The sequence below is a fragment of the Cavia porcellus genome, unplaced genomic scaffold, assembly GCF_034190915.1.
Source record: "Cavia porcellus strain 051 isolate PalLab524CR breed Dunkin Hartley unplaced genomic scaffold, mCavPor4.1 scaffold_15, whole genome shotgun sequence".
NCBI lineage: Eukaryota > Metazoa > Chordata > Mammalia > Rodentia > Caviidae > Cavia > Cavia porcellus.
In genome coordinates, this window is record NW_026947498.1 from 67101463 (window position 1) to 67120472 (window position 19010).

The 19010-nt window shown below is 33.6% G+C and overlaps 1 protein-coding gene across 7 annotated transcripts in view; it reads left to right on the forward strand.

The window, feature by feature from the left end:
* Positions 1-19010, forward strand: part of Stxbp5l (syntaxin binding protein 5L) — a 375791-nt gene that overhangs the window by 241354 nt on the left and 115427 nt on the right. For all 7 annotated transcript variants that reach the window (XM_063225050.1, XM_063225052.1, XM_063225055.1 and 4 more), the window contains exons 16-18: positions 2418-2635; positions 4536-4708; positions 6938-7063. In XM_063225050.1, the coding sequence (XP_063081120.1) occupies positions 2418-2635; positions 4536-4708; positions 6938-7063 (517 nt within the window). The remainder of the gene's footprint in view (positions 1-2417; positions 2636-4535; positions 4709-6937; positions 7064-19010) is intronic.

Below are 19010 nucleotides of genomic sequence, written 5' to 3' on the forward strand. Positions count from 1 at the left end.
GGGGGAAATTTCAGCTCAAATCATATCAGGCCTCCCATATTAAAGAGTAAATGATTAAGGAGAAACCAAGAAAAATAACAGATTTTCTTCTGATGAATCTTTTCATGCAAATATGAACTTGTTTCTAGAACAAAATTAATGCATCCTGATATCATTGCTCCTTTTTCACCAGCTGAGAGTCACTCCTTCCTTCTAAAATATGAGAGAATACTTAAAAATTTTAATTATTAGAGTGTACAAAACTCCTTAGAATATATAACAGTGTCTTAAGAAGCTAATTATTAAATGAAATATTGTTTTACCACATTCACAGTACAAATTATGAAAGACTGACCTGGGCTTAACATTTTTACTTTAATTGATTATGAGGATACAGTATAATGAAATACCAGTTTGCTAATTTTGAGTCACAATGCCTAAGAAGGTGAATTTGAAAAATTGAATTTGTATTATGTATCAGTTTCCTATTGCTGAGTAATAGATTATCATAATCTAACAATTTGAAACAAAATCTATTTATTGCCTTACAGTTTCTAAGTGTTAGGAGTCTGATTACTTCTTAACTGAATCCTTTGCTCAGAGTCTCATTAGACTGTATAGTCAAGGTATTGACTAAGTTGACAGTTTTATTTAAGACTCAAGGTTCTCTTTCAAGCTCTTATGTAGTTGCCTACAGACTTAATTTGTGTGTGTGTGTGTGTCTTTTTTTATTTTTATCGGTACCGGGGATCGAACTCACGACTGCCTGCTTGCAAGGCAGGTGCTTATGCCACTGAGCTAAATCCCCAGCCCCTACAGTCTTAATTTTCTTACATCTCTAGAACCTATGGTGGTTTACTGCTTCAAGGTACCTATCTGCCTTGAGGGAGGGCTCTGATCTCTCTTTTTAAGACCTCGCTTGATTAGTGCAGGCCTATTAAGGATAATCTGTATATTGATTAATTGAAAGTCACCTAATTAAGGACCTTAGTTATTTATGAAATATCCTTTTTTCATTGCTTTGTAACATGCAAGGATATCCCATCTGACCTCAGAAGTCTAGCTATTGCACCTAATACAACATCTTACCTCTTTAAGAGCTATTTTATTTTGACATAATTTCAGACTTACAGAAAAAAAAGAGGAAAAACGAAAAGATACTGTGAAATGTATCACTTTCAACCAGATTCTCCAAGTTTCAGTATGTACTACATTTATTCCTTTCCTTTTTCCCCTCCCCTCTCTCCTTCCTAGTCTCTCCTCTCCTTTCTCTGTCTCCTCTCACCTCTTTCCTTCACCCACCTAACAAACTTCCTTTCCTTTGGTCGTCTCTTTCTCCCCCTCATCTCTCCTTCCACCTTCTTATGATCTCTCACACCATTGTACACACATACACACAAAATATTTACATATAGACATACTTTTTTAAGGCATTTGAGAAATAAGTTATAGACACAGACATAATGTTTCTCTAATACTTAATATCCTTAAATGCTTCAGTATATATACAAGCAAGGACATTCCTTTACACAACCTAAACATAGTTACCAAAACCAAGAGATTATTAATAAAAACTGTTTTCTAATCTCCACATCTTATTCAGCTTTTTCCAATTGTCTCAGTAATATTTTTGTTAACAAAAGAAAATTTAGGGTGATTATTGTATTTAGTCACTATTATCCTGTAACTTTTTAAGATTCTAGAACAATTCTGAATGTTTCATGTATTGACATTTTGGGGGAATGTTCAGGCCAGTTATTTTGTAGAATTACCTTCAGTTTTAGGTTTCATTAATGCTTATTCATAGAGGAGTTGTTTTGTAGGAGAGATAATAAAATCACAGCCTCAAAAGGAAAAAACATCCCCGGTAAATATTCTTGAAAGCAGTTCACAAATTTAGTTTTATACGACTTGTATCTTTTCTTCACATAACCAATAAGAATAGAACTTTCTTAAAAGAATTATAGATTCTTGGACTCCTGATACTGCTAGCTGGTAAATTACAATAATTCTTATCCAAAGCAGCATCTTAACAGTTTTTTTTGTGTGAAGTGTTAACCTGAGAATAGTGTCACACTCCTATTTAGCAGTCAAAGAGGTAAATTTTGAAAAGAGGCTGAGAGATCTCCCCTAGGATAGAGTCATTTTATATTTTTATTGTATATTTTCTGAGCCTAGTGTTTTCACCTATAAACAAGAACAAAAATACATCATAGGACTTTTCTCAGGATCACATGATAAAATAAATATATATTCCTCAGCATACGTTTATTTTTTTTTCTTGCGAGTCTTCAACTTTATATTATACTGAAATAAGAGCACAATATTAAGTGAGTACTGGTTCCATGTAATTTTTGGTCTAATAAATAATTGGAAAAGTTTTAACAACACGTAAATATTAGTTCAAACTAGAAGATAACTCTTTCAATGTCTCATAGTAACTCTGCAGATGCTGTACAAGCTAAAAACTTCAAAAGTCTTTGAAAAACAGAAGGTGGGAGAAGGCAAACAGTCATGTGAAATTGTTGAGGAAGATCCATTTGCTGTTCAGATGATTTATTGGTGTCCAGAGAGTAGAATATTTTGTGTATCAGGAGTTTCTGCATATGTCATTATTTATAAATTCAGCAGATATGAAATTACAACAGAAATAGTGGTAAGTTATTTAAAATTTAATTTTTATACTTATAGATAGTAAAGAAATCAATTATATATTTGGGCTACTAGCTGGTATGGTTTTAAAACAACAAAAGTACACTTTGTAGCCAGTGATAATATTTCATAGGATTTTAAATTCTTACTGAATTCTTATTATAACTTAATATTTACATTAAAAATGGTTTGGCTTAACATCACAAGGACAATTGTCTATCAAAACTTAGATTTTCTCTCAGTATCAAAATAAGCTTATTTTTAAGTTAATCTTGCTAAAAATCAACGTTTTTTAAATTTCTCTTTGGTATATGAAGATTTTTCTATCACTTTGATGTTGCAGCTGTGTGGCCAAAATGAATCAATTTATTCTGAATACTATTTGCCAATATTAGAATTTTAGCATTTATAATTATTTATTTTATTGCAAATAAAATTATAGAACATAATATATTTTGAAATATTTATACATTATATACCTGTATTGGGCTGGGGATTATCTCGGTGGCATAAGCACCTGCCTGGCAAGTATGAGGTCTTGAATTCAATCCCCAGCACCATACACATACATACAAAAGAATATAATACCTATATTTACATATATATAATGTACCAATTGTATATAATTATTGATTCCTTATATGTGTAAAAGTAACATTAGTGCAGGCTTTGTTCTATACTTATTTTTTGTTAAGTTTAACAATTCTTGTTTTCAAGTCAACTAACTGTTTTAAGTGATTCTCAACTGCAATAAGGTTATTTTTAATTACTATTATAGCAATGTAGATAATTCTACTTATTCCTATTATCAAAAGATAAAGATTTATTTCTTGTGTATTTTTACCTTAACAACTAAAGTTAACATCCTTTTATAGTTTATTAGAACTCCAAGCTTTGAAGTCAGTTATAACAAGATTTTAATTCTCCCTTTACCGTTGAATGCCAGTGTGACTATCAGCAACTCAAGTGGCTGCTAGTTAATAGTAGAGTACAGATACGATTCACTTTTATCACCTATGTAATTTTGTGTAAATAAAATGGAAAATAAAAGTAAACTGGAAATACTAATATCAATTTCATTGATTATTTTATAGATTAAAGACATTATAATATGATGCTTAAGTATGCTAAATTTTCAAGAATTGATAACGGTTGCCACTAGACTTTTTAATGTAATTATGGCATTCATCTTGATAATATGGCTACAGTCAGTGTTCTTTATTATCATTTTTGTAAGCAGTTATTTTCAATTCCAAAATGTACATTTTACATTGTAGAGCAAATATTTTTTAAAAATCAACTTTAATTAAAGCATTCAGTGTACCTATTGAATTAAGCATGATTTTGAAATATGTTTAGTTTCAGAAAGTCTTGGGGATCACCTTATTTCTATATAAATTATCATAGAATTTTATTCATTAAGTAGTTTTAATCAAGGTCATAAAATTAAACATGTAAAATTAATGACACAAAACATGGAACTTTTTTGGAAAAGTTTTCTAAATTATAGCAAAGCCAGAATTCAGAGAGGTTTTTTAAACTGAAAGGCTTTGTACAAATAATACAAATACATACATACATTGTCATTTCTTTCATTGAATTAGTAATGACCAATTTTTTAAAAACAACTTTTGCTATTTTATCATATATCAAAACTTTATGTTTACTGGTAAGTATTTTCTTATAATTGTGAAGAATTAAAAATTTGTCTTTTCTGGTTGCCATTGGGTATTCTTTATAATTAACAGTTTAATTCAGGTGACATACTTCTCAACATTAATATAAGTTCAAATTGAATTTACTAATCAGAAAAAATTGTGAATAATTACTAAAAAATTATCAGATATATTAATATAAGTATTCATTTTTATGATGTAGATTAAATTAAAATTTGATTTTTTAAGTCATTAGAGGTACGACTTCAATATGATGTTGAAGATATTATTACCCCTGAACCAGAAACAAGTCCTCCGTTTCCAGATCTCTCATCCCAGCTTCCTTCTTCAAGGAGTCTTTCCGGGAGCACTAATACTGTGGCTAGTGAAGGAGTAACAAAGGACAGTATCCCATGCCTGAAGTAAGAGTTGCTACTGAATTTTTTTTTTATCTTTTTCCTTTTTATCGGTAAGAGTTGCTACTGAATTTTTAAAAATCTTATATATTAATCTTATAATCTTGGACATTATGACAAAATCACTCTTCTACGTTGTGTCAAGTGATTTACTTGTGTAGACCAGTATTCTGGTAATTTATTTGAATACACACAAAAAAACACAATATTCTCATCTTTCATTTATTTATTTATTTATTTACTTCTTTTCCAGAAAGATCCAAAAGAAAACATGGATTTGATAAAATGAAAATTTTGACAGAGCAAAAACTTGGCCACTTTCTTGGTATTTTCCAATTGAAAAAGTACATTGAACTATCTTAGAATCAAAAACAAAACCAAGCTTACTCTGTATTACAAGTATATTTTATTAGAAAAAATAATTTTTTTTCATGATTACTAATATCTGTTTTTATTTAATATTTATTTTTTTCTTTTTTCTAACTTTCCATTTGTAAATAGTGTTCACTCAGTGTATCTAAGCAAAGTTTAGCAACATCACTTAATAAAATCTGAAATTAATAAAGCCATTCTAATATTTATCTGAATTGTTTTATATGATTTGTATCACAGGGTGTAAATCATTGCTTACTGCTTCTGCATTAACAAAACAAATGTGTCCAGCATGGACTTGATGGAGAATTAAGCAAGAAATTTCTCTGAATCACATTTGAAAATATCTACACTCGTTACTTGAAATATAAACAGCTAATTTCCTCATTTCTTATGTAAACATGAAAATTTTAGAAATATGATTTCAGGAACAAAGTATGACTGGGTCGTGCACAGTTGTAATTCTAACACTTGCAAGGCTGAGGCAGAGATATCCTCCCAGATTTGAGGCCAGCTTGAGCTACATAGTGCGCTCAAGGCCAAAGTGAACTGTGTATCAAGATAATGATTCAAAACACAACCAACCTACAAACATTTCAGGAACAAAATCTGTATAATTAGTACTAATCTTTAAGTTTTGTCCCAAAACATTTTTTTGAAATTAAAAAAATATATAAACAAGTATTAATAGGGAAAAATCTACAAATGAGAAAATCACTATAAAATTTTTAGCTAATGTTATGATTTTTCACATTCAAAATTATCCTTCATATTAGTTTACTTTAATTGATTTGTATTAAAATGAAAAACAGAAACAGAACAAAAAGTTCAAGAAAGTCAAGAAACACCTGAAGATGTTTATTAGGAAAACCCAACAATAAAGCGTTAAGTCTTCTATATACCTAAAATTTTCTGTGTAAGTAAAGAAATTTAAGATAGGAATGACAGAAAAATCAGTGGAGGGAACAAATACTTGATAGTAGAGATGAAGTAACCAGTAATCATGAAGATTTTTAACCATAGGTTAAAAAACAGTATAATTCCATACTGTGTCGAGACTGAGCAGCAAACTGATTTAAGTAATATTCTGTGAATTGCTTGTGATTCTTGAGTTATGTATAACCCATACTACATTGCTACATTTATGTCATTATCATACCTAAATTACTTTCCTTTGCCGAATTTAGATTTCCACACGTTAACCAATAAATAAGGATTTCAACTAGGCAACATTAACTTTTAGCAATAATTCTTATCAATATATACATATATTTGTGTAACTATTTGAATTTTTGGGAGCCTTTGTGCCTCTGTGAATAAAAAATGAGTGGTCATAATAAGTCTCATTATGAGAATAAGACTTGAGGAATAATTTGAAAAAAGTGAAAGAATTAGCCAAATTAGCCAAAGACTATAGGTAGAGTAGTTTTAGAAAAAAAAAAAGAGCAAGAATTCCAGGATTGAAAATGTTGATCTCTTTAGATAGGTGACCATTCTTTTTATTGTTATGCTTTATAACTTACATATATTTAACACTATAAGAAAAAAGTAATAGCAAAATAAAAATAATCTAACTTACTGTCCTTAAGAGAAAAAAGTGATGAAGAAAAATTGAAATTATAGATGTACCTGAAAGAGTTACTTTAAAAAAATGGGTTGTTATATTTTGAGAAATTAGAGGACACTCGTCATCTGCATGTTGCACCAGTGCCTCACGTATTTCTGTATGATAATTCCCTGTAATTTACCAACGCAAACCAGATTAGGTAAAAGAGGCCCAATTTTAGCCCATCATAAAGCCAAAAGCATGAGTATGCGTTTTTAAACTGAGCATGATAGAAATATTTTTTTCCTTTTGTCTAGTGTTAAGACACGACCTGTGAGAATGCCTCCAGGATATCAAGCAGAACTTGTTATTCAGTTGGTGTGGGTAGATGGGGAACCTCCTCAACAGATTACCAGTCTTGCCGTAAGCTCAGCATATGGAATGTAAGTAATTAAATTTGCTTATTGAACCACTATTTTTAATATTTTACATACTTCTCAAAATAATTGAAGTCTTAAAAATTAGGAGGCTTTACTTGGATTTCTTGGTTGAAAATACTATGAGAAAAATGATAATTTAAACTTAAATTGTAGTTATGTGTACTGTTTTGATGTCAAATGTAGGACAGTGTTCCCGTATCTGATGTTATAGTGTTACTACATTTGTTCTTTTTTGTTTGATTTTGTATTTTCTAAGCCTTATTTTTTACTTTATTTTAGATATTTTCTTTTGCCTTGACATTTAAAGGTCATCGGTACTCTCCCCAATAGTCTAATCTGGTACTAAATCCACTGTGAAGTTTAATTTTTGTTATTTTCTTTTTAGTTCCAAATCTTCCATTTGGTTTTTAAAGTTTCTTGTTCTTTTTTATTTTTATATTATTACTTTTGTCCTTTTTTCTTAAAAGTTTTTAATATATTTACATTAAATAAATGGGCTACTGTAACAGAATAATTTAGAGTATATAGTTTATAAACAACAGAAATGTATTGCTCATATTTCTCAGGTATCCAAGATCAAGACATCAGCCAGTTTAGTGGCTAATAAGGGTTCACTCTATTCAAAGATGACATCTTCTGGCTGCATGATGATAGGACAGAAGAAGCAAACAAAAGATCTAAATCCTTTTTCATAGGGGCACTGATCTTATTCATGAAGGTGGAAACTTAATTACCTAATCACCTTCCAAGTATTGTACCTTTTGAAAGTATCATCTTGTGGCTCTGGTTTAAACATGAATTTCGAAAATATACAAAATTCAGACCATAATATACTGACCCTAGTTCCCTAAATTTGTGTCCTTTTCACAAGTGAGATATATTCATTCAATCTTAATAGCTCCAAAAGTCAACATTTTCTAACATCAACTCAAAAATTTAAAGCCCAAAGTTCACTTAAATTTTTTCTAAATCAGATATGTGAGACACAAGATATGATTCATACAAGGAAAATTCCTCTACAGTTGTGAGTATATGAACTCAAACAAGTTATGTACTTTCAACATACAGAGATAGGATAGATATTTCTATTCTAAAAGGGATAAGTAGAAAAAAAGGAGAATAGATCTTCAGTAACTATAAAACACAAGATGGAAATGTTAAATCTTAAGCCTGAATAATAATCTTTGACTCTGTTTTCTGCCTTTTATATAAATGGAGCAGGAACTGGACCCCAAGCCTTTGGGTAGATTTGTTGCCATAGTTTTATAGAATGGGGCACATACCATGCCATAGCTCTAATGGTTTGGTGTTTGATACCTGGAGCTCTCCCAAGTTAAAATTACATGTTAATGGATCTGTCATTTTGGGCTCTTCAAAATTCTGCTAGACATTGTTCTTTTGAGGGTTCTCTTGTGACCCTGCATGGCCAGTTCTCTGCCTAGGCCCCAAAACCCTCTAGGGCATCCTTTGAAATCTAGATAAAGGTACCATGCCCAAAGTTCATGGACTCTGTGAGCTAGTGGAGATAACACAGCATGGGCTCAGCCAGAGTTTACTGCTTGTGTACTTCAGAGAGGCAGCTACTTTACCTATTATTACACATCGGTCAGTGAAGCCACATATGCAATGGGTAAAGACCATTGTCCCAGAATATGGAGAGCAGAGATTTGAGGAAGCACAGGGGAATAAGTCCTTTAGTATTTGAGGGCATCCTATAACATAGGCTTGTTGTCTACACCTTGATACTCTGGGATAGTGATAGTAGTGGTAGACCCATTGATCTCCAAAGTACCTTTAGGGTCATTCTTTCATTATTTTCTGCTGATCTATACTAATCTCCATATCAAACCAAAGTAGTGATTGTCTCTCAAATACACTTTTTCCTTCTTTATAAAATGGTCAGTCTGAAAAATTTCCAAACTACTTAATTTCCAAACTATTTTCTCTGTTTACCTTTGGACTATTATTTCCATATTTAAATTGTTTTTTCAAATTTTACTATGAATAGCCAAGAAAAGTCATTCTGTACCTTCCATATTTTGCTTAGCTATTTCTTGTGTAAAATATACTTTTTCATTTCTCAGAAGTTCTGCTTTCTACAAAGAACAGGGACATAAAAGGTCAACCGAGTTCTTCCAGTTTCTAATAATATACTTCTCATTTCTATCTGAATTTTCACCAGAATGGCCTTTACTGTCCATATTTCTACTAAGATTCTTTTTATATCCTCTTAGATAATCACTAAGAATATTAAGGCCTTGTCTATATCCTCACTGTCTTCTGAGCCTTCATTAGAGTTTCTCTTAAGAGCTCATGAATCGTTAAAGTGCATCCATTTACCTATGAATGTCTGAAATTAATCTATTAATGGCAGAGTAGCACCCTGTTATACATAAGTAACATATTTTCTTCATCCACATATCTATTGCTGGGCATTATAGACTGTTTACAAGAATTAATTATTATAAATTGTGCTGCTATAAACATGGGAATACATGTATCTTTGTAGTGTGGTGGCTTTGCTTTTTGGAAACATGTGGGTAAAATGGAATTTCTAGTTTTAGTTTTTGAGGAATCTTCACACTGATTTCCATAGTGGTTGAATAAGTTTACAATCCTAAAACAATGAAGAAGAGTTTCTTCTCCACACATCCTGGCCAGCATGTATTATTAGATTTCTTGAAGAAAGCCAATTTTTTTGGAGTAAGATGGTACTGTATTTTATTGTTGTTTTAATTTACATTCTCTAATGACAAAAGATGCTGAACATTTTTTCAGGTATTTTTTGGCCATTTGTACTTCTTTTGAGAAGTGTCAATTTGTTTTGGCTGCCAGTTTTTTGATTGAGTCATTTATTTGGAGGAAAGTCTAATTTTTTTGTGTGTTCTTTACATATTCTTCATGTCAGGTCTCTTTTTGAAGAATATCTAGCAAATTTATCCCCATGCTATAAGTCTACTCTTAATTCTGTTGATTGTTTTCTTTGCTGTGCTGAAGCTTTTTAATTTGATATCAGTTATCAATAAAAAATGTAATACAAAAAAGTAGGAAAATTTGTTGGTATTTTGATTGGGATTGATTTAAATCTGTGTCATTTTTGAAATTATGCTTATTTTGCCAGTATTTGTTCTGCTTATCCAGAAACAGGGATGCCATTCCATTTTCTAATGTCTTCTTCAATTTCCCTTTTCAGAATATTATAGTTTCCATTGTAAAAGTCTTTTACATCCTTGGTTAGGTTAATTCCTAAGTATTTAATTTTTCTCAATTCTACTCCATATGCCAACAATTCTATTGTGAATGTTATTGCTTTGCTAATTTTTTCCTCTATGAATTTATTATTGGTGTACAGGAATGGTGTTGACTTTTGCTTGATTTGGTAACCTGCTGCTATACTGAATTTGGTTATTCTAGGAATCTTTTGGTGAAATTTTTCAATGTTCTATGCAAAGAACCATGTCATCTGCAAATAATGATAATTTGACTTCTTATATTTCTTTCTTTTACTTGATTGCTCTAGCTAATGCTTCAAGTACCATATTAAACAGGAGTGGCAATAGTGAATATCCTTCTCCTATGACTGATTTTAGAGAGAAAGCTTTCCATTTCCCCCCATATAATCTGATGTTGGCAGTAGGTTTGTTCAGATTTTTCAGATCAAGATAAATTCCTTTAATATCTATTTTCTTCAGGGTTTTTGTCATGAATGCATGTTGGATTTTGTCAAAGACTTTTCATCTTTTGAGATTGTAATAGTTGATTGATTGCGTCAATTTGAGCAAGAGAAGATGAACTAAATTGGCTCAGCAATTCTACATCCTAGGATTTTGAAGACCCATCTTAGGGCAGCTTATTTCCTGGATGGCATACAGGAGAAATGAAGATGGACAGATCTTTTTCTGTTGCTTCTGAGGAGCTCTATTCTTTACCCCTACCTTGGGCATCATCTGGCTTCTAGTGCAGTCTCTTCTGCTTTCAGGCTGTCTTACTCCCTTTTTTCTCATTGTTGGGACAAAATACCCAACAACCCAAAGTTAAAGGAGAAAAGGTTTATTTGGTTCACAGTGTGTGGAGGTTTCAGTCCATAATCAGTTGACTCCAAGGCAGGTGGCATGGCACAGGTATGACATTTTAAAGTGCTGGAAAACAGCAAAGCAACATGAGCACAAAAGGAAAAACAAGCCTCTTTTCCTGCCTTCTATTATAAGTAGTCTACCTGCCCTTGGGCAGGTATAGCAGTCTTACCATCTCCATTCCTTCCTCTTGTACCAGCTCAGGATTTTTACAAAGTGAGGACTCTGCATCCCTACTAAATCACTTTGTTAAACTTCTAAATTTCTCAAATTGACACAATGAGTGAACCATTACAGCATCATGGAGCACAAACAGCTGCCACAAGATATGTCCTCTAGCCTAGAATGTAGAACTACTGAGTTACTTAATTAAATATCTAAACTTCTCTAGACACAGTATCAACTGTTATAATCCACCTTTGCAAAGTTGACAACCAGACACATTTCTTTAAACCCAACAAAGACATGCTTTTTCTTATCATTTCAAAGCAAAATCATGCAAGTCCTAACAGTTTTAACATTGCTGAAAAGTACAAGTTCAAAGTCTCTTCTGAGTTGTATGGAAAACTTGTAGCTGAAAGCCCCCGTACAAATGAAAAGTTAAACACTTCCAATTTAATGGCACAAGATAAACATTTCCATTTAAACAGTTACAGGGGAATTAAAAGGGACTGGGATTGTTGTAGTCAGGAGTTGCAAAGAGAACAATTACATATAGAACACATCATTCATAGTATTATTTTATAATGGTCACCCAGAGTCACATACAGTAAGTGTAGGAGATCTGTCCACAGACTGAGACCCAAGGAATCCAGCTGAGGGCCTGGATCCCATAGCAATGTCCTACATGAGTCCCGCTAAAGCCTTAGGGCCCATGCAATGCCTTCCACAAGTCCAAATGGAGGCTTAGAGCCCATGACAATGACTCAAGCAAGTCTGTTTCATGGATCTGTGCTAGGAAGGCCCAAAGGTCAATGGTGGAAGCTAAAAAGTCTATGCCAATGGGATGAAGGAAGTGTGCCAGTAGGCTGAGGGTTCTATGCTGGAGCCAAGAAGCAATGATCAAAATAAGGAACAGAGCTCCCTCAAAAAGTATCACAGCCCTCTACAGTGACAACAAGGTCTCTAGCTCCTCCAATGTTAAGAACAGCCAAGTTCAGGAAGCCAGCATGACAAACTTCTCTGGGAGACTGAACAGTACACTCCAGATCCAGGAAGTGATGCTCAACAGAAGGACCAGAGCTCCCCCAAAGTGAACTTCAGCCACTCTCAGCAACAAGGTCCCAAGCTCCTCTGATGATAATGGTCAAATTCATATCAGAGAAGCCAGCATGACAAGTTCTTCCAGGAGAACCAACAGCTCCAAACAACCGCAACACTTAGGATAACCCAAAATGCTATATTCTTTCTCTCCATGTCCCCCTTTTATGCTGGCAGCAGTCCTCAGATTAACCATCCATGCTCAGTACCACACTGATTCAGTTCAGCTAGTGTTTAAGTTGACCACAATTTTTTATCCACATCAAGGACAGAAGCAATCCTAAAATTCAGCAAGGCAAACATTAAGTCCTGATGTTCCACATGCAGCATCTCAGGCAATCCTGTGGCAAATTGTGAGCTCCAAACAACTTGTGAGGTTTCCACCCCTATGCCTTTTGAATGGCTATAGCTCCCACAGTGTCTTTTTTGGGCTGGCTTTGCTCCCTCCTTGAAGGTTTCCTTACATAACCTACATTCCTGGCTTTTCCAAACTTCTGGGCTCTCCACTGCACCTTTGATTTCACCCACATGGCTTCACATATTACCCTTTCAGAGGTACAGTGCCTGACCTCCCAGGCCTTCAGAAATTGGGGTGGAAGTTTTCTTAACCCACAACTCTTGCATTCTGCATGTGCATAAAATCAGTGCAGTTGCTGCCAAGGTCTGCTGCCACCTGAAGCAGTAGCCAGGACTCCCTCTTTCTTGACTGTAAGGGTTGAGTGCTTGGATTAATAGGCACTAATTCTCTATGTCACCACAATTCTGGAATATGATGGTCTGTGGCTTTCTCCTCAAAGCAAAATCACTTTTTCAGTTTTGAGGCTGCAAAGCATGGAGATTGCTGCTTTTTATGATGTCCTAAGGTCGCCTATTATATTTTTCTATTCCTTTTCAGCAATCATGATCTTCTCAGCCCTGTCTTTATAATTCACAGCTTTACTGGAGCTTCCTTTATGGCCAAACTCACAACATTTTAAATCATTCTGCTTGGTTCTTTGCTCTTGTTTCTCAACATAAACCTGGCTAAACTCCCCAACAGTAGCCATGCCACCCCTTCAATATTCAACTGCCTTGAAATTTCTTCTGCCAGACAAATTAGTCCATCACTCTTAGTCTTAGGTATACTCTCTTGTCATGAACAGAATGCAGACAAACTTTCTGCCAAGCCATAACACACATCATCTAGAGTCCAAAAGCCAGTGCAGTCTTTCTTCTCAGAAGAAACCTCCTGAGACTGGTCTTTACCGGCTGATTTCTATCAGCCTTCTTGTCTTCCAAGCTCAGACCAGAACTACCATACAAACAGCCTGAGGCACTCCTGCTCTATTTTTTCATGCATCATCTCCAAACCTTTCCAAACTTCCCCACAAGCTATTCTGAAACTCTTGAACCACATGATTAGATATAGTCACAGTAATGACCCAACTTTCTTCAGCCTTCGGGCTAGACTGTTCAGCCTTCCACTGTAGACCCACTGACCTCCGAAGGCAGACTCACATGGAACACTGAAATGAACTCCAGGACCAACTGAATTCTTGGGTCTTCAGTGTGCAGACAGACCTCTGTAATCTTCCACATCTGACTATGGGTTGCTATTATAAGTCAGTCTTGTAAATTCTTATATATTTATATGTATTTTGTTATATCTATTTCTTTAGTAAACACTGACTGGTACAGAGATGATCATATGATTTTTATTCTGACTTCTATTTGTTTCTGTTTATTACATTTATTGATTTTTGTATTTTGAGCCATCTTTGAAGGATTTGGTTCCCAAACGTTTGAGTAGCCCCATCAATTTTACTTTAGATTGCAGCCTGTATGATTAGTCTCTTGGGATGGATTTGTGTACTACTTGTATCTTTTATCCTCAGTAAGATGATCCATATTCTTGAAGTCGTTATTTTGCTTAAGTCTGCATTACTGATTTGCTTTCATTTTCACTGCTGCATATACTGATGTGTGTAGCATTCTTTCTTCAATGTTAAACCTGTCAAACACTACCTAGCCTTCTGAAGTTTCTTCTGCCATGTTGATGGAAGCCTCCAGCACTGCATAAATCTTACATGCTACATGACTGAAAAACTGGAATAATGTTGATGATGCCAAAGTCAAATACCAACTAATTGTTGGTATTTCATTTAAACCATGGCTGCAGTAGATTCTGGAAGCCTTAGCAACAATGGTTGCTGCTGGTCCTAGGTGAGCAAGGTCCCTTAATTCTCCATTCTTAAAAGACTGTCCTGGAAAATTTGAAACAAATTTATACTTTCACATCTTTGCACCTGTCCTGGGGGGGTGGCGGTTAGACAACTCCTAAAATGCTCTCAAGGTGTCTTTTTATTCGTGCAGAATGCTTGGATTCTTTTTAACACTAATTTCTTTAGCAGTTATACAGGGTCCTCCTCAAATCCTCCGTAAAGTTTCACCTTTAAATGATCCTTACCTGGCCTAACTGTAAGTATTCTAAATCTGTCTATTCTGTTCTTTCTTGCTCCCAATTCTCACTGAAATTTTCTTTAAAGTAATTAATGGTTCTGCCTGACTGCTTTGATGTCTTGCAATTTCCCTGACTGATAAATTCATTGCCTTTATCTTCAGCTTTCCTCAAAAACTGAGTGCATAGATATAATGTATTCAAAGTCTTTACTACAGTGTGCTTAGTGTAATCTTCATTCCAATTCACTTTTTCCTGCAGCCTCGCCAGCATTTGTTATCAGTTGATTTCTTAATGGCAGCCATTCTTTCTGGAGTGAGATGAAATCTAAATGCTGTTTTAATTTGCATTTCTCAAATGACCAGTGGTAGTCAACATATTTTCGTGTATTTATTTGCCATTTGTATATCTTCATCTGAGAAATGTGTGTTCATCTCAGATGCCCTTTTTGGAGAGGATCTTTGAATTTGGTGGGCCTGCTTTTTTTTTAATTCTTTCTATGTTGTGGTATATATATAAGTCCTTTGAGGGGTTGCTGGTTAAAATTTTTCCCCATTCTGTGGGTTTTCACTCTGTTGGCGATTTCTTTTGAAATACAAAAAATTTTTAATAATATGAGGTTCCCAGTTTTTGATTCTTTGAAGTGTTTCACATGTGGTATACGTTTTGTTCATGAATATTCTACATACCCCTATGTCTGCAAGACTTCTACCTAACTTGTTTTCCAGTAGATTTAGTGTTTCTGTTTTAATATTTAGATCTTTGATCTATTTTGATTTTAGTATAGTACATGGTGATCTAGATTTAAACTTTGGCATGTGGAAAGCCAGTTTTTCCAACATCACTTATTACAGAGGCTATCCTTCTTCCAGTGAACGTGTTTAGCCCATTTGTCAAATATTGGGTGGCTGAGTGTCTCTGTAGTTGTGTTTATATCTTCTAATCTGTTCCATTGATCTTCAGGTCTATTTCTTTGCCAGTACCATGCTGATTTTATCACTGTAGCGTTGTAATATAGTTTCAATTCTGGAATTGAGATGCCTCCTATCTTGCTTTTGTTGCCCAGAATCGCTTTGCTATTCTAGGTTTCTTCTGTTTCCCAATGAATTTTAGGAGTGTTTTCTCTAGATCTGTAAGATATGTTAATGGTGTTTTGATTTGGATTGCATTAAATCTATATAACAGTTTTGGGGTATGGTCATTTTCACAATGTTGGTTCTTCCTAGCCAAGAGCATATCTTTCCATTTTCTAATATCCTCTTTAATCTCCTTTTTAAACATAGTATAATTTTCAGCATATAGATTTTACATTCTTGGTTAGGTTGATTCCTAAGTATCTCATTTTTTAGATGCTATTGTGAAGGGCGATATTTCCATAATTTCTCTATCAGTGAGTTTTTTGTAAGTATAAGGAATGCTATTGATTTTTGAGTATTGACTTTGTATCCAGCTACACTGCTGAATTTGTTTATTACCTCTAATAGTCTTTTAAAGTTTTTTGGGTCTTCTATATAGAGTATCATGTCATCTGCAGATAGTAATAATTTCAACTTCTTCCTTTCCTATCTTTTATTTCTCTCGCTGATCTAATTTCTCTGGCTAATATTTCCAGAATTATATTGAATAGGAGTGGTGATAGTGGGCATCTTTATATTATTTCTGATTTTAGAGTGAAAGCTTTCAGTTTTTGTCCATTTAGTATAATGTTGGCTATTGGTTTATCATAGGTGGCCTGTATGAGAGTGAGGTAGATACGGCGTAGTCTGAGTTTCTGAAGGGTTTTTACCATGAACAAGTGTTGGACTTTATCGAAAGCTTTTTCTGCATTTATTGAGATGACCATGTGGTTTTTCTTTTTTTGCTTTGTTGATGTGGTGTATTACATTTATTAATTTGTTTATGTTAAACCATCCCTGCATTCCTAGAGTGAATCCTACATGTGCGTGATTTGTAATTTTCTTGATGGTTTATTGCGTTCTACTTCCCAGTATTTTATTGAGAATCTTTGCAACAGTGTTCATTAGTGAGATGGGCCTATAGTTCTCCTTTTTGGTTGAGTCTTTCTCTAGTGTTGGTATCAGAGTAATACTTGACTCCAGGAGTGATTTAGAGAGGACTGCTTCCCTTTCAATTTCATTGAAGAGTTTAAGGAGTATTGGCATCAAATCTCCTCTAAATTTCTTGTAGAATGCAGCCATGAATCCATCAGGACCTGGGCTTTTCTTTGTTGGTAAGTTTTTAATGACATTTTCATTTTCAGTAGCTGATATTTGATTGTTCAATATTGCTATATCTTCTTGATTAAGCTTTGGTAGTTCGTATGTTTCTAGAAATCTGTCCATTTCCTCTGTGTTTTCCATCCTATGTAAATAGAGATTTTCAAAGTAGGTATTCATGATCTTTTGAATTTCCATGGGATCTGTGGTAATTTTCTTCTTTTCAGTCCTTATTGCATGAATTTGAGTTTTTTCTCTTGTTCTTGATAAGGTTAGGCTGAGGTTTATTGATTTTGTTATTCTGTGATAAAAAACAGCTTTTTGATTCATTAATTCTTTGTATTGTTTTTTTAGTTTAAATTGCATTAATTATTGCTCTGATCTTTACAATTTCCTCTTTTCTATGACCTTGGGTTTAACTTGCTCTTCTTTTTCTAGAAGCTTGAGATGAAGCATTAGGTTATTTATTTGTGCTCCTTCTATTTTCTTGATATGACCATTTATTGCTATAAATTTCCTTTTTAAGACTGCTTTCATTGCATCCTACAGATTATAGTATGTTGTTTCCATATCTTCATCGTGTTGTAAGTATTGTTTTATTTCTTCTTTAATTTCATCTGTAGCCCACTGGTTGTTCAAAAAGTTGTTATTTAATTTCCCTGTATTTATACAAGTTTTTTGCCATTAATTCCAATATCAGTGCACTATGGTCAGATAATATGCATGGGATAATTTCAATACATTTTCATTTACTTAAGAATGTTTTATGGGTTATTATATGGTCTATTTTGGATAATGTCCCATGCACAGCTGAGAAGAATGTATATTCTGATGTTGTTGGGTGGAATACTCTGTAAACATCTACTAAGTCCATTTACTCACAGGTATGAATCAGTTCTATTATTTCTTTGCTGATTTTTTCTCTAGTTGATCTATCTCTTTGTGACAATGGGCTGTTAAGGTCCCTTATTATAATTGTGTTCTTGTGTATTTGGTTTTTCATGTCCATTAGTATCTGTCTTATATAATTGGGTGCTCCTGTATTTGGTGCATATATATTTATAATTGTTAGTTCTTCCTCTTGAATTTTTCCACTGATAAATATGTAGTGACCTTCTTTATTTCTTTTAAATATTTTCAGTTTGATATTCTCATTGTCTGCAAACAGACTAGTGACTCCTGATTTTTTCTGGGTTCCTGATGCATGGAATACAGTTTTCTATCCTTTGACTTTTAATCTATGAGTTTCCTTTTGAGTCAGATGTGTTTCTTGCATACAGCATATTGTGGGATCCTGTTTCTTGATCCGTTCTGTCAACCTATTTCTTTTGATAGGTGAATTGAAGCCATACATTTATGGATATAACTGATATGCACTGGCTCAACTTTGCCATGTTATATTCCAGGTGTTTGTTTTCTACTTTTCCCCCTTGTTAAATTGCTTGTCCTACCTGGTGGTTTCTATGTGTTGTTGTTCTGGAGATTGTGGTCATTTTTATCTCTATCTAGTATGTCTTCCAAAACTAAGTCTAAGGTTGGTTTGGTGGACATAAATTTCTTCAGTGGTTCTTCATTGTGGAAGTATCTTGTTTCTTCATTAAATTTGAAAGAAAGTTTTGGTGGGTACATCAATATGAGTTGAAAGCTTTTTGTTTCAGGGCTTGAAACACCTCAGTCCAAGTTTGTCTTGACTTGAGAGTTTGTACTGAAAAGTCTGTCATGATTCTAATGGGTTTTCCTTAATAGGTGAGTTGTGTCTGTTCACTAATAGCTTTTAGTATTCTGCTTTTATGTTGTATGTCTGGGATCTTGATTATTATATGTCTGAGTATAGATTTATATATTGTTGTTGTAACTGTTTGGTATTCTACAAGCCTCACTTGTCTGCATATCAGATTTTTCCCCATGTTTGGGAAATTTTCTGCTATTACTTCTGTGAATAGTTTTCCTATGTCATTTGCATT